At 37.5% G+C, this 24,685-nt stretch overlaps 3 protein-coding genes across 5 annotated transcripts; 2 read left to right on the top strand and 1 right to left on the bottom strand.

Moving 5' to 3' along the window:
* Nucleotides 1-3,087: 3,087 nt before the first annotated feature.
* On the bottom strand, nt 3,088-12,032 carry LOC144636385 (putative skeletal organic matrix protein 5). Of its 3 annotated transcripts, none has more exons than XM_078495583.1 (5): nt 11,999-12,032; nt 4,958-5,072; nt 4,562-4,601; nt 4,302-4,434; nt 3,088-3,699 (listed from the first exon to the last, which is right to left on the bottom strand). In XM_078495583.1, exons 4-5 carry the CDS (start codon nt 4,368-4,370, stop codon nt 3,181-3,183), a joined length of 588 nt encoding a protein of 195 aa, XP_078351709.1. In that variant the 5' UTR covers nt 4,371-4,434; nt 4,562-4,601; nt 4,958-5,072; nt 11,999-12,032; the 3' UTR covers nt 3,088-3,180. The 3 variants fall into 3 exon arrangements, with proteins under 3 accessions (XP_078351709.1, XP_078351710.1, XP_078351708.1); XM_078495584.1 differs by lacking the exon at nt 11,999-12,032 and adding an exon at nt 11,912-11,934; XM_078495582.1 differs by lacking the exon at nt 11,999-12,032 and adding an exon at nt 6,135-6,491.
* Nucleotides 9,312-12,421, top strand: LOC144636499 (putative skeletal organic matrix protein 5). Its single transcript, XM_078495719.1, has 4 exons — nt 9,312-9,655; nt 10,203-10,242; nt 10,398-10,530; nt 11,797-12,421. Exons 1-4 carry the CDS (start codon nt 9,637-9,639, stop codon nt 12,313-12,315), a joined length of 711 nt encoding a protein of 236 aa, XP_078351845.1. The 5' UTR covers nt 9,312-9,636; the 3' UTR covers nt 12,316-12,421.
* A 2,907-nt stretch (nt 12,422-15,328) lies between these two features.
* LOC144635499 (uncharacterized) lies at nt 15,329-19,800 on the top strand. The gene is made up of 5 exons (XM_078494600.1): nt 15,329-15,685; nt 16,814-16,928; nt 17,512-17,551; nt 18,057-18,189; nt 18,888-19,800. The coding sequence occupies exons 1-5, from the start codon at nt 15,329-15,331 to the stop codon at nt 19,410-19,412; spliced, it is 1,170 nt and encodes a 389-aa protein (XP_078350726.1). The 3' UTR covers nt 19,413-19,800.
* The last annotated feature ends 4,885 nt before the right edge of the window (nt 19,801-24,685 follow it).

Below are 24,685 nucleotides of genomic sequence, written 5' to 3'. Positions count from 1 at the left end.
AATAGGCGATCTCAGTCGAGTGTTGAAATTCAAGCGGCGAAGCGGATAGATCTCAATGTCGACTTTACTCCACTGTAAGTGTGTTCATTCAACGGCATAGCCTAAATTTCAGCCTCTACTCTGGTCGCTTAGACTTAAAATTTTGTTTTTTGTTGCCCAATAAACTGTCCTATTTTACACTTTAGAACCTACAGGATTCAGATTTCGTGGCTAATATGTCAAAAAAAAAAAAAATATTTCATTCGAAATGCCCCACACGCTGATATAGACTTTTATTTATTATTATTATTATTATTATTATTATTATTATTATTATTATTATTATTATTATTATTATTTTTTAACTTTGAGCTAGGTAGACCCCCTTTTTTTCCTGAATCAGTGAAGCTGTATTAGGACGGTTTCGATCTAAATCATACCCATCACCAGCACCTATTGTAGCACCAAAACATCGGCCCGACAAATAAGGCTCTCGTGCCTAGGCTTCTCTTGCAAAGAGGAACAGTGGGTTGGTTGGGGGGGGGGGGGGGGGGTTGGTGGGTGGGAGAAAGTCGGCACTTTTCTTTGAAGACATAGCAGTGCCTGGAAACGGTGTGAGCCTATGTCAATCAAGCCGTCGCTATGAAAGACGTCAAACCAAAGTTTTGTTTTCTCAGAAAGATTTAAATATCAATGATTGCGTGCGTGTGAAATGCGAATAGTGGCGGTGTTTACGTTTAATGTTTAACGCCGCTGAGATGTTTTTGGCATTTTCAGCCAGTTTTCTCATCTGATGTTTCACGTCATTGAGAATGTTTTGGCGGCGTGGAATAACAAGCGAAAAATTTGTCACTTGAAAAATTTGTCGGTTGAAATTTAACAAACAAAAATGGGAAATAATTTCAGAATCATTAGAGTTATTTTAATTAGTATAATTCGCAAGCCTTACTTTGGCCAGACTGGTCACCGTTATCACTGTTTGTTGTTTTGATGTCCAGCAAACTTCAAAGGAGCAATCAAAATGCAAATAGCTATTGTGTTTTGTGCACGGTCAAGACCGAAACATGCGAACTAAACAATGAACTTTGTCAAGCTATTCACTACGCCCTTAGCAAGCATTCGATAGCTACTGCACAGTCTCGGTTGCCCCGCACCGCTATGACCACTTTTTGAGTCGTGGCAATGGAACTCTGCCAGCACACAAAACAGCAGTCTCGTTCTTAGAGCTTTACCGTCTCTCTGCTGGCAAAGACTAGTGACGAGCAAAGGACCCGTCGAACTAAGAGAGATCCGCCGCTCTGGAGTCGGAAATGGGAAAACGGCTGGGAATCACTCCATCATTGGATCTTGTGATAATAGAATCTCGATTTGTTGAACCTCACGATAACTCGAACCAAATTAAAATTCGTTTTTCGTCCCGAGTTCTCGGACCAATTTTCGTTTCCTTTGCAGGTTTAAAAAATTGCGATTTCACTGTTCGTTTGTTACTTAGGACATATATAAGGACATATCTCCATTTTCTACGGGAATATTACGAACACACAAAGTGACCAGCTCGCATGCCAGCTGGCTTGATAACTCAGTTTTTATATAAACATCAATGAAATACTCGGAAATCTTTCGCGCGAAAAAAAAATCATATCTTCACATGTGAGAATAACACGTTATCTTCACATGTGAAGATATTGATTTCAAACCGTTTTCTGACGAGTTTGTCATAATTATGTCAATGCTAAATGAGCCAAAGTTTATCGATATTAAGTCGAAACATCTTGGATCTTCCTCGGAAATCTTCGTGTTCAAATCGATATCTCACGAGTGAGCCGCCCTCACTCGTGAGATATCGATCTGAACACTCGAAGCTAAATTTCACACTTCCGCGCAACCATGTATTATCCTCTGTTTGTAAAACACTGCACCGTATCACATAGGTATTGGGCTTGAATCTCGTTCAAGCCTGAATTTTCAGGCTCTCTTTTAGCAGCTGTTTCAGTTGCTTATAGTTATAACTGCAATGGCCAGTTCAAATATATCATATTCCGTATAATTATTGCACTTTCATATTTTAATCTTAAGCGTCGTATACACGAGCAATTTTCATTTGACAGTTTTTTTTACGTGATAAATATTTGATGGTGTAGATGGCACAACAATTATTTGCCAAAGGTTCAAAGTTTTTTGCGCCAGTAATAACTTAGCTTTGGACAGCAGAGATACGCAGAAACAAGGCGTGTACAGTGCTCAGTGGGAGATTGGTAGAGTGACGACCATCAATGCTTTTTAATATTTGCCACATTTTATTGACGAGTCACTTACACGAGAAACTTTATTTGCCGCATAAAAGCCAACATGCCAGCTTCTCAACGTATATATTGTCACATAAAAATTGGCAATACATTCCTCATCTTCGCGAGCAAATGAAATATTTTCACATTAAAACTGCACATTAAAAATGCTTGAGTAGACGATGCTTCGTGGCATGATAGCTCAGTTGGTTCAGCAGTGAACCTGTATCGCAAATTTCATGAATTTGAATTCCGTCCAATTTCGACTGAAACTTTTTTTAAGCTTCCTTTTCGCAATAGCGAAGGCCTTAATAATTTATGTTACTTTTCCCTTGACGATCGATACTTTTACTGCTATGATCTGCTTGCATTCTTAGTCTATCGGTATATGTGGAGATATTTAATAATGGTACTAGTATATTTAAGGACGGAATGGGCCTGTGGCTGTATGTGCCCTTTTTATAATGCGACAGGCTGTTTACTGAAAGAATGAAGGAATTTCTGTAAACTGTATCAAATTAACTATGAGCAACTTCGGAAACAGGATGGTAAAACGCACGCCACTCATTCTTAATTACTAACCTATTGCTAACCAACGTCTCCCCTGTAAGCCTGGTGGTTTCTTGGAGGTCTCCTTGCCTTACCATAATTTTTGTTGTAATATTTCAATCCTAAATTGGCTAATAAATGATGATGATGATGATGAAACCGGGCATCTGAGGTACTAGCTGGACTGAACGTGGCCTAAGGACTCCTACACATAACTGCACGTCAATCGTAGTTTAAATTTAATGCTGCTTTATTCATGATAACAGTTGCTTGATTGTTACAGAAGCCAGATAAATAAAGAAAACTACAAATATGTCTACCGTGCCTTTTAAGTGCTTGATAATTGATAAATAAGTCAAGTTCCTTATCACAGAACAAAGATGTATCCCATAGCTTTGATGCTTTTGTCGCCATTATCTGGGTTCCACTTAGCATCGTTTCCACACGTGTTGGAGTCATCATGCTCTCCTCCTGTACCAAACCCTATTCTGGAATCACAGGCGTAGCAGTCATTATAATCGTCACCCAGGATACCAATTCTTGCTTTAGACATGTAACTCAAAGAACCCACAACATTGAACCCTTCCTTGGTACAATTGAGCTGCAAGGATGCTTGAGAATCAAGCAGGAACTTCCACGTGTTACGACCCAGTGAGGTGGCGCGGTATTGCCCATCAGCGATCAGTGAGTGCAGAGAGTTGGCCTGCTTGTTGATGACAATGAAGTTGATCTGTTGGCCAATCTTCATTCCAAGACAAATCTTGGAGAAAGAGGTGTTCCAGTAGCTCGGTAATTTGGTCTCTTGTGAGTCAAACCCACTCTTTCCCCCTGAAAGGTTATATCCGTTGTTGTCGCTCCAAAGGTTAGAATCGTAGTGGAAGGTGTTCTGAGGAAAAAGCGTTAAAGAGGCACCGTTGGCTACACAGCAAAATATCATTTTGAAACTTTATATTTGTGATATTTCTACAGGGTAGGGCATATACTTCGCCGTTCAAACTGGTTGACTATTTTCCACCCAGGCAGCAACATGAAGTCCAAAAAAAAATCTATCAACAAAAATAGTCCACTGTGAAAGATACGTCTTTCTAAAATTAATTGCTGCGTTTCGTATGTGAAGTGTGCGACAAAACATTTTTTTTTTTAATGGAAGGGGTAATTTAATTAACACTTAACAAGTGCCAATAAGGTAAACATTAGGTACTTTTCAAATGCTTTCACTAACTTCAGCAAAAATCACTAACTTATTATTAAGTAAGTAAGTAGTAGAGCAAGAAAGTAAATAGAGCAGCTATGATATTTATTGTTGTTTAGCAGAAGCAGTTGTAATGTAGCATGTGCCGTTAGTGTTTGTAAGTAATGTAAGTTTCTTTTGTAAGAATGTCTTTGTGTTGCAATTAAAGAGTGAACTCAGTGTGAGCAAAAAAAAAAAAAAATCACTAACTTCAGTGAATTTTATTTAATTTTAAGAAGCAAAATGTTGCTGAATACCTTGTTACCGTCGATCTTCATAACCAGCGTCCATCCACCACTTCCGCATGCTCCAAGGTCATCAGTCATATGACAGTAAACAGGAAGTACATCTGTTCCCAGCTTTAAAAGGTAGGCTTTGTTACCTTCGGCTCTAAAGAGTAAATTAGAATGCTTGAATTGAAAAGCTCATTGAACAGTGTGGAGTAAATCAGCGCCAAAATGAAAGGGCTTAGTTTCAGAATCTTTTAGCATTTTTGAGTTAAATTACTGCTACTTACAAGTTTCTGTCATATACTTCCTTGCAGCTATTCCCAGGTTCTGATGAGGAAAAAAATTCGGTTTCAGTTAAAATGTCTCTATTTATGTGAAGAACTTTCTATCATGTCTTTTGATAACACGTCAGTGCCGGTGAAGGAAAGCATCAACTAAAAATAATACTGAGCTGTAATAGTCCGGTAGTCCTTTTCTTAAAAGACATGTTCAGAGTTAAGAATAACCGTATAATTTCCGACTCATTTAAATCGAAGTAATGTACTGTAACAAGTAATAAAGAGCTGCAAAAGAGATTCATGGGATTAAAGTAAGGCAAACCTAAAAAAGGGATCACTATGAAACTACGAAAACTTAAGTATGCTGAGTTGGTAAATCATAATAACATAATGTAAAACACTTACCAAGTTCACAGTTTTTGCCAATCCAGGATCCTGCACAAGTGCAATTGTAGTCATCCGTTTCGTAAAGCGCTCGGCAGGTTCCTCCATTTTGGCAAGGAAAACTCTCACAAGGACTCTGTACATGAAAGTAAGGATGGTAAATTTTAAGTACTCATCCATAAAAGAATGGTTTCTTGAAGGAGAATTGGAGGAAAATAAAAACTTTATATCAACTTAGCAACCTCCAATGTTTGTCAAAAGTAGTTGACACATTGACTCATTGAATTTTTTCATGGTATATTATTTGCCATTTTTTAATTTCGCCCTATTCTTGCCCAATGCTTAATGATTGCAGCAAACGACTTCTAGAAAAAAACTGCATCAATAGTATGGAGGGACCGGGTGGGAAATAGGGCGGATGGGTGAAAAAATATTGATTTTTCCCCATTCACAGCCCACTAGCATGACGTTTTTAACTTGTGGACTCATGCATTTGCATGAAATCAACACCGATTTTGATTGGCTCATTTTAAACAGCACGTCGAAAGATGGACGAAGAAAGATAGCTATGCACGTAATACTGAAAGCGGGTGTAATTCCCCTTTATTTTATGGCTTCAATCGTCTCTAGCGTTTTTCTATCTCATTAACCTTAGTTTAAACGTTTCTGTTTGTTTAAAAAAGTAACACAGTATGATATTAAAAGTAACTATAAGGAAAATGAATCGGTCATGAGCTGACGTACGCGTTGTTGTCAACTATGATTCGACGTGTTAATAAAACGTGATCGATGTTATTAGTGCACATGCGATCGAGCTGTCCTGAAAGTTTTTTTTGCGGCACAATTACTGAAGAGGGTTTAGTTGAAATGGACTAACAGTTAACAAGAACATGAAAACGGACTGTGGAGTTAAACGCGATTATTGAAACCACTAAAGCTTGAAGTCATATTCAAACCCCGAAAGAAACGGCTTATTATAAACTTGTCAAGTGAATGTTATCTTTTAGGCTTAAGAATGCAACGCTTTTAAATGTCAAATATTAACTCTAAAAATTTACTTTTCCATGTTCTTGGACTCTTGGGGTTAAATCATCTCATTCTAGCATTTAACTACCTTATAATAATTTGGCATCTTTGTCAAATATAATTACATTTTGTTTTTAAAACTAACAAGAGAACAGAAGTGTTCTATACTCACCACAATGCTGTAGTGATGGAAAGAGTAATTGGCTCTGAAATTTCCTGGTGCATTGTATTTGTCTGTAGATAGTAGCATGCACAGTACGGTTCCGTTAGGTAAAGAAAATGCCGCAATGTTGGTGGAGAAACATTGAAAATGTTTTACACATCTCAGTAAGCAATTTCTTTCGGTTTCAACAATGGCCGTTTCTACAATAGGAACGTCAAGATCGTGAAATAAATGATCTTTGAAGACCGCATAAGTCAGTCTTTTGTCGCGGTGAAAACTGCTAACCGTGTCGCAAACGCCTTCATCCAGAATATGACAAGTAAAAAATACAAAACTGCTAAATGATAGCAGAACGAACTCATTCATGATTTTGATATGTGTATCTTGACTTATTACCAAAATTGTGTTGAACTGCCACTGACTTCCCAGCTTGGACTTTGCATAGCATGAATTTTTAACTAGTTTCTTCAAATAAGTTTTTCATCGACAAGATTTAATGTCCTTAATTTGCTTGCCTTCTAGCGCTGTTAACCATTAACAAAAAATTCCGGAAATTTCGGTTGGGTTATAAATGGAGCGATAAAAAAAAAAAAAATAATCCATCAAAACGTTTTAAGATTGTACAAAAGCTCTCAAAATAAAAAAAAAAAAAATAACGGAAAATGATAACGGGAGAAATATTAAGAAAAAAGCTCGTTTTTGTGATCGCCAGAAAGAAAACCGACGAATCTTTCATGACGTCAAAACATAACTGTAGAACATTCTGGCCTTGAACATCTCAGTAAGCACTTTCTATTGAATTGGTTTTCACAATAACCTCTTTAACTTTAAGAACGTCAAGGTCGTGAAATTAAATGATTTTTGAAGACCAAATAGGTAAGCTTTTTTTGAATCATGATAAAGATTGCCAGACACATCGCAAGCAGGGTATGTTCGAAAATATTAAAATTTAAGTGGATGCGTTCACTAAACGTTATAAGAACAAACCCATGCATCCATGATTGAGATTTGTTTGAATAGATTTATCGAAGTTCTGTTTTTGAAAAATACATATGCAGCGTAAATTCCAAACACCCCAGCATGAACATTGTCTAGCATGAATGTTTTATAAGGTTTTCCCAAGTTATTTTCACATTGAGAGAATAGAGGCAAATTAAATCAAATAAGCTCGTCGCGTACCTTTCACTCTTTTCTAAGTGAATGCAGATTTTTTTTAACACATTACATAACCCTTGTTATTTCCGATACACGTTTAAAAGCTGACCTTCGATTAAAGGTACCGATAGATTCTGCATCAGGGATGTACTATTCACAATTTTTCCAAAATTTATTCAGTGTAAGTAAATTTTTGTTTAAGCTTGCTAAATATTTAATAGCAAGAGATTTGTCCACAATTGTTAATCAATGATTAGAAATAAATAATTGCTTTCTCTTGTATCAAAACAGTTGTTTTTCTAAACTATACCTAACATTTTTAATCAACTTACAGTTATTTCTCCTTTATTGGATCTATATGAAAATGACGGCGGCTGTTGCGCTTTGATTGACGTTTGGTATAATGTATTTTCTAGAGAAATCGATATTTCAAAGACAACGACAAAGCATACAACCTCGACCTGAATTAGCAACTTGAAGTTTGTGCGATCCTGATCTACAGAAACAAGGTAATTATAAATTACAAAATAAAATAAATATACAAGACAAAAGTCTGTATGTTTAATTTCGAATAAATTGCAAAAAAAAATAATCGTGTTTTTTTTTTTATAATAATTATTAGATCTAGAGATTTAGAGATTTTTTTTGCTGAAATTGCCTCAAGGAAACGCCAGGATGTCTCTTTTTTCGGTTTGTTGATTTCTTTCTCACAATCCCTAAACATTTTTTTTATTTTTTCCAAAATTATTTCCGTTATCACTTTCTGGTTATTCGTTTATTTCGAGTGCTTTTGTAAAACCCTTTAGAAAGTTTTGATGGCTTTCTTCATCACGTTTCATTCGTTTGTTAATGGTAAACAGCCGTAAGTCTAGCATAAGAAAGCAAGCAAGACAAAGGTAGTCAGAGAAAAACAGTTTTGAAGGAACTAATTAAAAATTCATTCTATGCAAAGTACACCCTGGAGAGTTTGTGGCAGTTTGTCAGGATTTCTGTTAAGTCAAGATACACATATCCCGATCATGAATGAATTCGCTCTCCTATCATTTAGTACTTTTGTATATTTTACTTGCAAGGCCTTTGCCACGCGTCTGGCAATTTTCATCGTGACAAAAGACTGACTTATGCGGTCTTCAAAGATAATTTATTTCACGATCTTGACGTTCCTATTGTAGAAGCGACCATTGTTGAAACCAAAAGGAATTGCTTACTGAGATGTGTAAAACATTTTCAATGTTTCTCCACCAACATTGCGGCATTTCCTCTACCAAACGGAACCGTATTGTGCGTGCTACTATCTACAGACAAATACAGTGCGCCAGAAAAGTTCAGAGCCAATCACTCTTTTCACCACTTCAGCATTGTGGTGACTAAAATACTTCTGTTCTTTCTGTTGATTTATAAAAAAAGAATTGTATTTGTCAAAGATGCCAAAGCCAGCTCATGTCCAATTGATTTATTTATATAATATTTTATTTATCCATGTAGTATTTTTTAAATCTATGTACTATTACTTTTTCTTAGTGATTTTAGCTAAGTTTGGCTACACTGTAAATTCGATAGGTAAAAAAGGTGACGTATTTAGTTTACGTATGTTAAATATTCCCCAGTTGTTAAAATCATAAGCTGGAAACACAGAAAAACAGTTAATATAAACGTCTAAAACCAGTCAGGAATTTGATAGCGTGAGACTGACTAACCTAACATTAAACAGCCATACTCTCTTAAAGTACGTGTCATAAACAGGTTTGGAATCAGCCGTTTCTTTTCAAAGTTTAAATCTGATTACAAGCCTTAGTGGCTTATCGGGTTGACATTCAACTATACAAATCAGCCTAGAACATCGGGCGACATGGAGACTTGGTTCTCTAGTAAATGGAATGCTACAATCTGTTTCAACCTTTTTTGGAGGCTTTTGGAGGCTTAATCTCCATTAATGTTAATGTGCACAACTTGGCCATCCGGCCCTAACACAAGTTGTGTTATAGTTTTTTTGAATTGACTTTTCTGTGACCATTTTCGCTGCGTAGTCAACATAATCTGCATCAAACAGATCATTTGAAAAAACAGATAAACAATTAACGCAATGATGACTCGCTGTTGGAGGCTAGAATTCGAATTCCTTAACGTCGTGTTCCAGTTTTTCTTGAGTTTGTTTTTCAGATTATGGTGAATACATAGCCCCACCGTGCATGGAGATTTTTGCTATTTTAAAGAAGGCCATTTTTCATAGCTAAAAGACAACCTTGCTTACTTTTATAAACAGAATCATTGTGACAGTTTTCCCTGTCAGAATGACGGCGCCTGGCGGCCGCTTTACGAAACAGATGACTGCATTTGCACCTGTAGAGGATTCTGGATGGGCAAAAATTGTGAAGGTAAGTGTCATCACATTCCACAACCGTCTTCTTGTGTTAAGAGCAGCACATTAAAACTGGTCTTTTGTCAAACGGTGCATCGTAACGCTAGAATTATAGGCATTTTATAGGCATAAAGGTCGGGACACACTAGGTAACAAGTCGCTGCAACATGTTGCCTCGTGTGAAATAGTGCAGTTCTGCGACAATCTTTGTCGCTGCGATCATTCGCACGAATTCAAACCAGTTTGAATTCGTGCGACTGATTGCAGCGACAAAATGAGCAAAAGCAGAGTTGTCGCAGCGTGTGCACACTTCTGCGACAAGTCGCTGCGACAAAACATAAATTAACCAATGGCAGAGGGCCATGCATTTTTGCCATATTAAATTGGAAAACTAGTTCACATTACCACCATTCCAAATAAAATTCGCTGCGTGTCGAGTGCCTTGTCGCAGCGGCTTGCTTTGAAACAATTCACACGGGGCGACTTGTCGCAGGTACCTTTCACTGCGACTTGTCGCCTAGTGTGTCCCGACCTTAACACTGACCGAATGTTCCTGTTCTTAGAACCAAGGAGCAGCTGCAAGGAACTATATGACGAAAACTTGTGAGTATCAATAGTTATACCTAAACACATCATCTTTTTTATTTAAAAATGATACTTTGTTAGCGTAACTTTGATTGATCTATCAGTAGAAAGCCAAAACGTGTTAAATTGACAAAATGATTTCACTCCTTAGAGTTTCTCCTTCTTTACTTCAGCGCTGAAGGTAACAAAGCCTACCCGGTAAAGCTAGGATCAGTTGTACTTCCGGTCTACTGTCACATGACTGATGACCAAGGTCCATGCGGAAGTGGTGGATGGACGCTGGTCATGAAGATGAATGGTAGTCAGGTATTTACATGTGGCATACATAATAATATAACATAACAATATAGTTTATGTTCGCGGGCGTAAATATGAGAAGGGACAAAAAATGTTTGCGCCGAAGAACATCAACTCTATTACTATTTAATAACAATTTTCAGAGACATTTAGTTAATGAATCAAAAACAGTAAGCGTTATTTGAACACTGCCGTTGCGAGTCTGCGTTTATATCTGATGAAAACCAGGTTTAAAAGTTTACAATACTAGCAATTTTTTTTCAAAACAATCTTTGCTTGAAAAGGAAGTTACAAAATTCTATTGGCATCAAAGAAATAGTCGTCATTTAAATGTGTTAGAATTAATTGTGCTGTTAACTAAACTGGCAGTTTGGATGTGCCAGAAATTCAACTGAGCAAGTTTCGCTCGACGAAGACAAACTTATACATTCACTTCGCATCCTGGATTCTTCTTTGAGTTTCTGTAATTCCTCTTCATCTAGTTGAGAAGACTGAAACTTTGCTTCCCCTTTCAGTCCATCAACCATTTTGTCGTTATAAGGCTCAAAAACAGTTTGCAATTGCAGATGGAAGAGTATCGACTCAAATTAAACGTAGCTTGAATTGATGCCAGCTTGTGTCAGAGAGCAAGAAAATTAAAGCGCGAATAGATGAATGGTTTTTGAGAGGGCTACGCAATTCCGACGATCTGTGCTATTTTTTGGCTAAATCCGTCAATCCTTCACAATTTTTGTTCAAATCCGAATCCACATTACTTGAAAACTTTTTGTGGTGTAGTTTCACTCCAACGGACAGTAAATGTTGTTTTCATGTCGATTTTTCAAGAAGTTTCTTTTCATTGCATGTTTTTGCGACAATTGCGCAAACATGATCAGAACTTTCTGACATAAAGGATCCGAAATCCTCTCCACAATTCTCAGCTAATCTGCAATCGTTGTATTTTTGAAATCCGCGATTCCGCTCAATATTTTGCAAAAATCCACAATCCGTGCGCTTTTTAAGACTAAATCCGTCGATCCACGAAACTATTCACCCCCTCCCCGTTTTCATTTCTGATTGGCTGGCTTCGTTATTTATTTCGTTATCGGTCGACGGCAGCTGGCTCAATATATTTTAGCCCGCGGAATTTTCCATTTTAGCCCGCAAAATACGTAACAATGCCCGATGAAATGATTTTAATCAAACACAACATGCCACTATGATTCTGAGAGCAAGAAAGATCCCTTCAGCATTATAGTAGTGAACACCTGTATTTTTTTTTTCTTTTGTACTTAGATGACTTTTCATTACAATTCTGACCTATGGAGCGACAGAAATACATATAACATTCTTGGGGGGAAGACTGGGTTTGATTTACAAGAGACCAAGTTACCGACCTACTGGAACACACCCTTTTCCAAGATTTGTCTTGGAATGAAGATCGGCCAACAGATTAAGTTTATTGTCATCAACAAGCAGGCCAACTCTCTGTACTCACTGATCGCTGACGGGCAATACCGCAACACCTCACTGGGTCGTGACACGTGGAAGACTCTGATTGGTTCACAGGCCTCTTTGCAGCTCAACTGCAACAAGGAAGGGTTCAATGCTGCAAGTACTTATACGTCATCTTCTAAAGCAAGAATCGGCTTCATTAGTAACCAAGAAGATGAATGCAACAGCTGTGATTCCAGAATCGGGTTTGGTACAGGAGGGCTATATGATGACTTCAACACGTGTGGAAACGAGGCTATGTGGTTACCAGATAATGGAGACATACACATTAAGGCCATGGGATACATCTTGGTGCAGTAAAGAGAAAAGAATGAACTTTCCTGCAAACTGCATTGAAGCCATGTACAATGAAACGTTCAAACACGTATTAATGCAAATTTAGTTTGAAAAAATAAACAAGCAAACAAACAAACAAACAAACAATCAGACAAACTAATAATTTTAGGGACCTGTGCAATAATTATTAAGGGGATGGGAAGGGGGGGGGGGGGGGGGACAAAGTGTAAAGTAATACACCGAAAGAAGAAGTAACCTCTATATTATTCTAGGGAAAGTGGGGTAAGGGGCTGATATCTATTTTTTAACGACAATTTATCACTTATAAAAAAAAAAAAAAAACTTTCGGTGTTAGAGCTCTCCTCAGGTGAATAAATTAAGACAGCGTTCATATCATAGCGCATGCGAAGAGTTGTTGTAAATCATTCATTAACCCATGTTTCCGTAGGCATTTCTACTGTGATTTTTTCAAACTCTCTGTCGAAATGGAGCTTGTTAGTTTTACGCTACTCATGGTTTATTTATTTCACATTTAATATAATTTTATTTAATACGACGCCTAAGTTAGCCAAGTCCCATTTCCGTCTGTATTTAAAGATAATTATAAACTGAATACGTATGCAGCTCTGGTTGGAATACTGTATTCGACCATTCAGTTCCCCTCAATCTAAGACCAAAAATCATTTTCGTAGTAGACGTAGTAAGCCCTCTCGAAAAGAAGATTAAAAAAAAAAAAATAAAGAAACCTGAGTATAAGTTTTCAAAAGCGCAGCATAACATTTGATTAATTATCAAGTTTTTTTTCTTCCATATCGCTTTTTTTGTAGACTTTTACCGAACAATCGACTTTCGTGCTCCAATTGATTTTTTCAGACGCTAGCTAGGTCCCCACTTAAAAAGTAGGCCGACCATTTTTGTAAAACGCAATTTTTTTTTCACCAGAAAATAAACCCGGTAAAGCCCTCTAAACAAAAGAAGGCCCAGCACTTTTAGGCGGGTCGACTAATTTTTATTCTACCAGGATGCCATTAATTTCTTTTTGATGTCAGTTCAAAAGTTTTACCGAAACGACATATTTAACACTTGTTTAAACATCTTCAGAACATTTCATTTACATCTGGAAACCGTTTCGCATTGTTGTTAAATAAGATTTATACGTTTAGTATTTTTAACGATGCGTTCCAATTTTTTTTCCAGTCTTTAAAAACACGAAGTCTGTGGACTTTAGAGTGGAACGAAATTATTTAGAGTTTATATTTCTTGTTAAAGTTAAAGCTTAGTTTGTTTTCTTGTTGCTTGGTAACATTCGCAGCTGCCCTTCATATCTTCCTAAAACACTATAATTTTATACAAATAAGGGTACCGTCAACTGTGCACGTCCCTCTTAAACAATTATGCAATCGAAATTTGTGGTTTAAATATAAACATATTCATTTCAAAAGGTGAATATTAAAACGAAAAATTAAATTAAATTTCGATAAGTGAAATAACTTCCTTCGTTTTTGGCAGAAACGCTTTAACAGTTTTCCTTATTTAAACACGGCTTTGAAATTCAGGCTGTCTTCCATTAACAAAAAAGTTCGCAAACTTTATTTGCAAATTGTTTTCGAACTTGCAAGAATGTTTTCTATTTGAAGTTGCTTTGAAGATCCCCCCTTTTCGGGTGATGATGAACAAAGCCTGCGAACAGGCTCCCCAGGGGGGGGGGGGGGATAGGGTGAAAGGTATTCGGCAAGCAATGCGGGACGAACGTGGACATGCTCGCCTCGCTTTCCTCGCCTATTCCTTTTTGCCCTTTGCCTCGCTGGGGAACCTGTTCGCAGGCTAGGGTGGACAGTAAATGTGACGTAGCCATTCAGCCGAATAGCTTAGAACTGGTACAAAAAATGCAAAAAAGTAAACACAAAATTATATTTGCACCGTCCCAACCAGGAAAGCAGGAGATTCCCTTTAGTAGTATCATTCCTTGTCGACGAAAAAGTCACTTTCCATTAACGCTGGGGAATTTGGTAGTTAGTCACAATTTTAGTAATTCAAGAGACACATATCTCAATCGTGAATGAGTTCGTTCTCCACTCGATTGGTAGTTTTGTCCATTTTTGATCAAGGCGTTTGTGATGTGGCTGGCAGTTTTCATCGTGACGAAAGACTGACCTTTACGGTCTTCAAAGATCATTTATATCACGATCTGGATGTTCCTAATGCAGAAGCAGTTATTGTTGTTATAATTGGCTTAAGAAAACGGCGAATGTGTTTTTAATCGGTTTCCATGAACATTCGAGCACTAAAGGCAAAATAAAGTTACCAAAAAGAAATGATAGCATGGTAACATTTTGAATGCAGTTAAGAAGAACTCTTCGGAACTAAAGCTCTCAAGTTGACCCCACGAGATAAAATTAAATTTGAAGTTGTCCAAATTTTAATTAAATCGGACGTTTCACCCCAGTTCAATATAAATTTACATATGTTTTAGATTTTTTACGAGGTTGGACATTAACACTCCCAAGAAGGCTTGAAAATGTTATCGCAGAGTCACTTAAATAAATGAATTTGATTGACATGTTTCAAATAGTATCCAAAAATATTACCGTGCTACGAGTAGATTTTTAGTAATAAGTTTACAGTTATTGCTCGACCTTAAAGCGGAATTACAATATGTCTTTAGTTATGTTTTGAAGTAATAAAAGATTTGTCGATCTTCATCTCCGCCATCCCGAAGACGCGTTATTTTTCCCTGTATGTTACTCCGTTATCATTTTCGCGTAATTCTTTTATTTTAAGTGCTTTTGTAAAAATGTTAAAAATGTTTCGATGGACTTTTTTTTTCTCGTTCCATTTAAATCCCAACAGAAATTTCCAGAATCTTTTTGTTAATTGAATAAACAGCCATAAAAAGCAAGCAAAACAAGGCTATTCAAAGAAAAACAGTTTTGAAGAAACTTATAAAAAATTCATGCTATATTGCAAAGTCCACGCTGGGGGGTTTGTGGCATTTTGACACACTATTTTGGTAAGTCAAATTACACATATCGCGACCATGAATGAATACGTTCTGCTATCATTTAGTAGTTTTGTCTATTTTACCAGTCGCATTCTGGATGAAGGCATTTGTGACGCGTCTGGCAGATTTCATCGTGACGAAAGACTGACGTATGCGGTCTTCAAAGATCACTTATTTCACGATCTTGATGTTCCTATTGTAGAAGCGACCATTGCTGAAAACGAAAGAAATTGTTTACTGAGATGTGTAAAACATTTTCAATGTTTCTCCACCAACATTGCGGCATTTTCTTTACCCAATGGAACCGTATTGTGCGTGCTACTATCTACAGACAAATACAGTGCACCAGAAAAGTTCAGAGCCAATCACTCTTTCCACCACTTCAGCATTGTGGTGAGTACAACACTATACTTTTCGTCCCTTCGTATTGGTCTATGAATGTCTTAACATTAAATAGCCATACTGTCTCAAGCCTAAAAGGGTACATACACTAGACAAGTTAAAAACCGTGTCATTTGGTGCAGTATGTAGCGACTGGAAGTATTGGTACTCTATTGGATGGAATGCTAACAATCCGCATCACACTGATTTGGAGGTTTTTCCCTTTTCGTATTCACCACCGTTAATGTCAACAACTTGGTCACCGCTGCCCTTACAGCAAATATTGTGTTGACTTTTTTGTGTGCCATCTCGGCTGTGTAACCAGCATCATCTGCAACGCTCAGATCACGTGAAAAAAAAATAAATAAACAAACAACGTAATATCGACTCACTATCGAAGGTTTGAATTCTTCAGGTTTAACTTCTTCTTCCAGCCTTTTGTTGACTTTTTAGCAGATTATGTTGGCTCCCTGCCATGGGGATGTTAACCTTTTCGTATCCCGAGAAAATGCCAAGAGAAATTGAATTGTTTAATCAATGCGATGTTATTTATAAAGAAACTACATCTAAATTTGAATACGCAGAAGGGGTCCAAACATGCGAAACTCTTTGTTTACCGCCGATTTTTTTTTCGCTTTAAAGTTCTCGATTAATAATATATTGTGCCGTGCTTTAAGTATTTACATGTATATCTTGCGGTTTAATTTTATATTTGGTTTAAAAGTTTTCAAGCCATTCTGATTTTCATTTTCACTCTCTCATATCCATTATCATAATCTGAAACAAACGGAAATAAAAATTAAAATGGTTTGCAAATTGTTAAACCAAAGATAAAGTTAAACCACACATATACATTTCATTTACATATACTTTTAACTTACAAAAATCGAAACTTCGTCTGCCTGCTACAACAATTTTAAAGAGCTTTAAAATGATTTTAAGTTATATTTTATCGCACATGTTTATTCAGGTAGAACGAGAAATTACCACTGCCAATAATTTCCGCCACCAAAGTCATCAGTGGCCCATTAGATGGCTAAAAGTTTATACTAAACAACATTTGTATCATACAAGTCTCTTCCACGGTGCTATATTTTACTTGCTCTAAAAAAAGTCAGCCTTTCTTACTTTCATGTACAGAGTCCTTGTGAGAGTTTTCCTTGCCAAAATGGCGGAACCTGCCGGCCGCTTTACGAAATAGATGACTACAATTGCAGCTGTAGAGGATCCTGGATTGGCAAAAACTGTGAAATAAGTGAGTGTTATTACGTTAATTCTACTACACGTTTCTGTTTAGATGTTTTTTATCAACTCAGCATTCTTTAGCTTTTATATTTTCATAGTGATTGCTTTTTGGTTTGTTTTACTTGAATCCCACGAATCTTATTTGGCAGCGTTCGATCTCTTGATAAAGTACACTACCTCATCCGGAGTTGAAAAAGTCGGAAATTATACGGTTATTGCCTAACTATAAATGGGTTTTGACAACTTCTGAATTTTTGCAGCTCAGAAATATTTTCAGTTGTTGCTTTCCTTGACCGTCAATGCCGTATTATCAAACGACGCTATAGAAACAACCATCTTCTTTTTCTAAGCCACAGCAAACTTGAGCGTTCATAGAGAGGTCTTGTAGTTAACTTTTTCTTGCCGTTTTGACATTCTCTTTCGTAAGCGTTCGTTCGCTTATAACAATACTTACTTAAATTTATTTACTTTTCACTCGATTTATTTTTCCGTATGGTTCAAACGGCGGCGCAATGTAACGCTATAATTTATTAGACGTTTTTTTTTTTATTTTTTTTTTTAATATAACACTAGCCGTATTTTCTTATTCTTAGAACCACGGACCACCTGCAAGGAAGTATATGACGAAAACTTGTAAGTATCAATAGTTATACCTAAACACATCACATTGTTTCCTTAAAAATGACACTTTGTTGGCATAAGTTGAATGTTCTATCAGTAGAAGGTCTAAAGGTGTTTTCTTGACCACAAAAATGGATTTCAGTTTTTTTTGATTAAAATGTTTTTTTTTCTCTTTCCTTTTTTTTTTTTTTTTTTTTTTTTTTTTTGCCCCCGCTGTGTTTTTTTTTTTTTTTTTTTTTTTTTTTTTTTCTCCCCCCTTTTTTTTTTTTTTTTTTTCTCCCTTTTTTTTTTTTTTAAAATAATTTTTTTTTTTATTTTTAATAAACAAAAAATAAACCCCCTAACTATAGTTAGCAGTCTAATGTACCGCAGCCAATTTAGTTAAAACGTTAACATTTAGTTAAGTGATAATAAAAGGACTCGGTTGTAAACTGACAGACCTTTTCCCTCCATTTTTCATTCACGAAGCTTCGTAGTGCTTTTGTATTTAGGATTTCTTATTCATTCTATTCTTCAGAGCTACAGGTAACAAAGTCTACCCGCTACAGTTAGGATCAGATGTACATCCTGTCTACTGTCACATGACTGATGACCTCGGTGCATGCGGAAGTGGTGGATGGACGCTGGTCATGAAGATGGACGGTAATCAGGTATTTACATGTGGCTAACATAATAATATAATCAATTTTTATTTGCTATATTGCCGTGAAGTTCCCAAAGTAACGACCCCTGTTACTTTCGGAATAAGTAGTCTTGTATGCCGATTTGCCAAGGATCAAAGCTTGGATCTTTGTGTTGTTAATTGAATGATAATTTATTTCAAACCATGTAAACAATGCAGACAAGTTATTGTTAGCCATGATCTGTAGAGCTAAGGAAGAAGTACGAGAATGAGAACAGGTGGTTCCATCGGCATATAGCCATGTTCGACGAAACTAGTCTGGAAATATTGAAAATATTATACAACATCAAAGCAGAGTAGTTCATCTAAAACAAAGATCAGTTCCGTTCGGTACATGCATAGTTTGTTATGTCTGTTATTTCATAGTTCCTTAATAAAAAGTCAAGACAGCTGTCAAGTTGTTATTCAGGTCGCCACTCAGTTCGAAGCGTCGTTACTTTCGGAGGTTGCCTTCTCTCGGGATTTGCAAACATCCGTAAAATGTGCCCCCATTGATCTCAAAGTAATTGGAGCTAGTGTGGTACAATTAAGTAGTCGTCAATTGCTAAACTAACTGCCATTACAAAAAACTAAAGACAACATGTCAATACGATTCTAAGAGCAAGAAAAACCCCTTCGACCTTGTAGTAGTGAATACCTATATTTTTCGTTTTCTTTTGTATTTAGATGACTTTTCATTACAATTCTGATCTATGGAGCAACAAAAATACATACAACATTCTTGGAGGGAAGACTGGATTAGATTTACAAGAGACCAAGTTACCGACCTACTGGAACACAAATTTCTCCAAGATTTGTCTTGGAATGAAGATCGGCCAACAGTTCAAATTCATTGCCATTAACAAGCAGGCCAACTCTCTGTACTCACTGATCGCTGACGGGAAATACCGGGCCACCTCACTGGGTCGAAACACGTGGAAAACCCTTATTGGTTCACAAGCCTCTTTGCAGCTTTACTGTAACAAGGAAGGGTTCAATGCAGCTAGCGGTGACACAGCGTTGGGTAAAGCTCGAATAGGTATCCTTGGAGACAACAAAATTAACTGCTATCAGTGTGACTCCAGAATCGGGTTTGGTACAGGAGGACGACATGATGACTCCAACACGTGTGGAAATGAGGCTTTGGATGGCTCGTCTTCAGACAATGGAGGGAAACACATCAAAGCCATGGGATACATCTTGGTGCAGTAAGGAGAAAAGAATGAACAATCAAGAAAACCGCACTGAAGCCATGTATAATGTAACTTTTGTAAACATACTTATAGACTTTTTTTGGGACAAATCATCATCATCACCCATCCTTTATTTAACCCTCGGACGTACAAGAGTGGGGGGGGGGGGGAGATGGATGCCACCCCCTCCCGTAAGGTTTTTACAAAATTTTGAAAAGAAGATTTATTCTACAATGCTGAAACTTTCAGTAGCTGTTCATTTATCCCTTGCGGAAATTTTGATATGTCAACCATGTGCCCATGATATATGGGGGTATGAATTTGCTTTTACGATCGAGGGTTAAACACTATCAGGTTTTAAGCACAATTCTTGTGGGTTCGTGTGCTGAACTAACATATTACTAATATCACAGCTATATATACCTCTTATTAACCTCGTTTTCTCGGTCCGTACTGTAAAATACGGATCCTCGTTTTTTCCCTTCGATTTATGGCCCGCGCGCTTTGCGCTTGGGCCAAAAACGAGGATCCGTATTTTACAGTACGGACCGAGAAAACGAGGTTAATAAGATATTTATTATATCTCTCACTCTGGAGAAAAGAAAACATTTCAAGTCAAGCGTGCGGGAAGCGGCTTCGTTTGACTGCCGTACGTCAAAAGCCAAAGGACGAGTGAATTTCATTGGCTTTCGTAAACAAGTTGGCCGTTTAATATCTCGATTGATAAGCGTATAAACATAATTTGAATCCAACCTTCACTACTTTATTTCTGAAATTAGTTTTACAGTAATTTCAGTGACAGGATGAAAACTAGATACAGTGCAAGTTTCCTTTGGAATAACTTCTAAAGTTCTTTGCTTCGCAACGAAAGTGCCGCGAAGAAACAACATGTTTTAGCTTCTCAAACTTTCGAAAACTTATGGCAGTGTTTCTAGAAAATACTGAACGAGAAAACATGTATATAAAGTTTGGAGCAACCACTTGAAAAAAGCCTCAGATATCGCCGTCGGCGTAATGCTAAGTTGTGTCTTCCTTAGAGGTGCTAGGTGCAGCTGATTCATAAAAATGACTCCATCGAGCTCCATCGTGTTTGCGTACGTCTTTGAAAAACTTTCCGAGGAGCTTATCGAGGACGTCAGCAGGTACGGTTTCTACATGAAATGTTCCATCAGTCTGTTCTTGACTATAATTTTCGAACCGTTTCCATTCACTTTTCGTCTTCTTGACCGTGTTTGCAGATTTCTCGGCACTGATGAAACTTTTAAGTTCTTGACTTGAATCCTGCTCGGGTTGCACTAAGTCCGCCACATCAGGGAAGTTTTCTTCTTCCAACAGATCACAAAAGTTGAGTTTAAAGTTCGGTAGACCTTCTTCGCTTCGCCTTTGTTCCTCGCTTTTTTCCTCCGACTTCGAACGTTGTAGGACAGGTTTTGAAAATCTTCTTCGCGAGACATTTCAACTTGCAAAGGCGTACGGCATCAGGAGAACTCTCAGTCAAATTTCGCGGGCCGTACTGCAGAATACGGCCCGTAAAATTGACCAATCACAGCGTGCGTACTATCTCAGAGATATAATAAAGTAATATATTACATTGGATCAAAATTACTATAAAAATAAACAATTATATAACAATTGGTAACATTTAAAGGCGTGGTAATTTCTGGGAAGCAACTAAACTGACTAGAAAGCCACGAGACATGCAATTAAAATGACAATATTATCGAACAGATACTTTTTTCCCCAACGTCTCGTTTCTCTTAAATTTTCTATTCTCTTGCATATTTATTAGTTTGCGCATAATGTGGTAACCAACATCTCTTCTTAGCAAGCCGGCAATCAGGCCTAACTTGCCAAAAAGAGAACTGGTCAAATTCACCAAGTGCCTCTTGAAAGGATGGAACGTAACATGTGAGGCGGGGCGCGTGCTTGAAATAAATTTCCAAATAACAAGCCAAAAGCCGGGGAACAATCAGCAGCTTGTAAACATTTTTTTATCTTTGCTTGCTGTTTAGTATTGAGAAAAAAAAATGTGGGGGAAGGCAACTCCTAACATAGGGTGCACAGACCAGTTATCAAGTTGTCGACAACTATTTGACATCGAAGACTAAATGTTAAGTCCGCGTCAAATGTTAGCGAGAGCTTGGGAGCGAGCATACACTGCGCATGCTCAAACCACTGACCACTTCATTTTGAGTGCTTTTGTAAAAATTGTAAAAACGTTTTCACGGATTTTGTTTATATCATGTTTATCATTTACATTTCAACCTGAAATTTCAGAAATTGTTTGTTAATGGTAAACAGCACTAAAAAGCAAACAAAATAACGCTAATGAGGGAAAAACATTTGCTTCTAGATTTATTTGTTTTCAACCGTTTGGAGCGTGAAAAAGTTACATTTACATCGTCTAGAAGAAACTAATAAAAAATCCATGCCATGCAAAGTCCAGGAGGGGAGTTTTAACTCTTTCCACTACTTCAGCACCGTGGCGAGTAGAACACTACTGTTCCTCCTCAGTGTTGGTTTAGGGAAAGTTATAATTATATTTGACAAAGAAGCCAAAATCAGCTCATGACCGATTTAATATCAGTTATTTTAGTACGACACTGTTTGACTTTGTTTCAAATAGAATAAAGAAAAACCGTAAAACAGATATTAATATTTAAAAAAAAAAACACCAAAGAAATGGTCAGGAGGTAGTTAGGGAAGGTATGCTTTTTCTTTGGGGGGGGGGGGGGGGGGGGGTGGTGGCTGTTGGCCGGCCCTCCCCTGAGTGTTAATAAAAAAAGCTCCTGGAAAAGATGTTTGACTTCTCCTTGAATTCCCCCTGAATAGCCCACAAAGAGGTATGGACCTCCCGTTTTGGTGCTCACTTTCACTGATGAACTACACCTCTGAGGCCCAAGCCCTCCCCACCCAAGAAAAAATGTACCTTTTCCTTAAATTAATTACTCTCTTACCATTAAACAGCCATACTGTCTCAAACCTATAAGAGTATATACACTAGACAAGTATAGAATCGGCGGTTTGGCTTTCAAAGTTTGAATCAGACTACAAGCATTGGTGGTTCATCAGGTTGTCGTTGAAATCCAATTTCAGTCTGGAGCAGCTGGGAGTATTGCTACTCCAGTGGATGGCACGATACAGTCCACATCACACTTACTTGGAGGCCAATGTTGATATAAACAACTCTACCACAACTTGTGTTAAGTTGCCTTTAAATTGAGTTTCCTTTATACTATGTTTGCTCTGTAGCTAACATAATCTGCATTGCATCACATAGATCACATGAAAAATAAATAAACATCGCAACAGTGACTCACTATCTAAGTCTTGAATTCGTTAGGCTTAACTCTCGTCCCAGTTTTGTGCTGGCTTTTTAGGCAGATTATGTTTGCTACTTGGCCCGTCCATGAAGTCGGATGTATCCTGAGAAGAAAGCCATTGGAATTTGTTTGGTTAATTTATCAGATGTTATTGATATACCCTGGGTGCCAGAGGGTACCTTTTACGATGCGGCCTGGCCGCTCACAGCAAATAACGCAAACCAAAAGTCGTTTTCCTCGGATTAGCCTTACTAAGTAAAACACTGCAATTTTACCTCCCCCATCCGATTTCTCGAACTATCGATTTCTCGGACAAATTTTCGTTTCCCTTGGAGGTCGTTGAAATGGGGATTCCACTGTGTACGTTTTAACTTTCAACTTGACTTGATAATGACGTTCAGTCAACGTCGAAACCTTACGTCGTCCGTATGCTACATTAACGATTTTCAGCAAAAGTGTATCGCAGATGTTTGTAGTTAAATACAATAAAATGAGAACGAGGAATTACCACTGCCAAAAACTGCTTCGGTTCTGTGCAAACACATGGATCGGTTCCAAACGGTTCCGTGTAAACAGAGGCCGGTCCAAAACGGTTCGGAACGGTTCCAGTCCGGTCCCGTGTAAACGTAGCCTAGCTGGTTACAGTATAAAAATGACTGAAAAAACGGCAAGGACAGGACCAACACCAGGTGTCCGTCTTACAGAGGTCTTCAATAAGAGAGAGTTGACTCTACAACTGTTTTGTCTTAGCTAGCCTACTCAAGAATTTGAACAAGGGTAAGAACTGGATAAAAAATATGAAACAAAGCGAAGCAACGCAACAGAAGAACTTTCGACCCGGAAGTTAAATGTGCTTTCATGCAACCATTTAGAAACTCTCTCGAACGGTGCCTACCTGAAATAAAACTTAATTACAAGTTCAGCCCAAAAGTTTTTTATTCAGAGCTTATATTAATATAATAAAAATAGTGCCTCAACCAATATACCAAAAAGCAGGGTGCTATCTGGTCACGGTGGTTGTCGATTTCATGTGCCGGAAGTTACTCAAGTGTGAATTAATTATCTGCATACCGCAGGACAAAGGGCCGACAAATCTCAAATGGCTGTTTTCGAAACCAGGATTCGCCGGCCGTATCGATTTATCTACCCCTGCTGCTAAGCTTTAAGTAGATTTAAAGCAAAGTACTTCGCATTCCTGTTTACACTGATCAGTTAAGACTGGACTGTTTCCAAGAATGCATGGAAAAGAACTGTCACTTCAAGACGTGGAAATCAGTTACAAATGGCGCGTCGGCCATTTATTTCGCTTCGCTCATACTTAAATAAAGCGATAAGTTTGACCTATTTTGAATTAAATCAAAAGTGTGTCGAATAAATTTAATTATATTTTGTAAATAAAAGGACTTCAAGGGCAGAAATTGCTTTCGGCGTACTAATTTGATGTTATTCTTCGATATTTAATAGGTATTTTTCTCCCAGAGTGCTTTATTTTTCGACGCGAAGCTAACAAACTCGGCATTAAATTTTGAGCTCCGAAAGCATCAATTTTGCTGGATTTTAGAATTATCGATTTTCTCGTAAACAAATCGATATTTAGCCAAACAAAGTATACTGTGATTTATTTCATATTAAGACCTACCCATGGTAAGAGTATGAGCGAAATCCATTTTAGGACTCTTACCGGCACATGTTTGACCGTAAGTAACATGTGCACTTAAGCTTTATCCCTGTTTCTGTAGCATAAAGCAAATGGAAACATTTCTATCCTCCCCTCCCCCCTTGAATGGGATGCTTGTCCATCCCCGGGTAAGGGGTAGGGATTGGATTAAAGATGTGTTGCGAATTAACATCCGGTGAGACAAGACGGGTCGACATCGCCAGTATTTCCTGTCAGCAATAAGAAAGTGCAAGAGAGTTGCTCTGCTCGTTGATGACAATGAACTTGATGAATTAATAAACAGAAAGAAAG

The sequence above is a fragment of the Oculina patagonica genome, chromosome 13, assembly GCF_052425735.1.
Source record: "Oculina patagonica isolate OP01 chromosome 13, crgOcupat, whole genome shotgun sequence".
In the NCBI taxonomy this organism is placed as follows: Eukaryota; Metazoa; Cnidaria; class Anthozoa; order Scleractinia; family Oculinidae; genus Oculina; species Oculina patagonica.
This window is presented reverse-complemented; position numbering and strand designations above follow the sequence as displayed.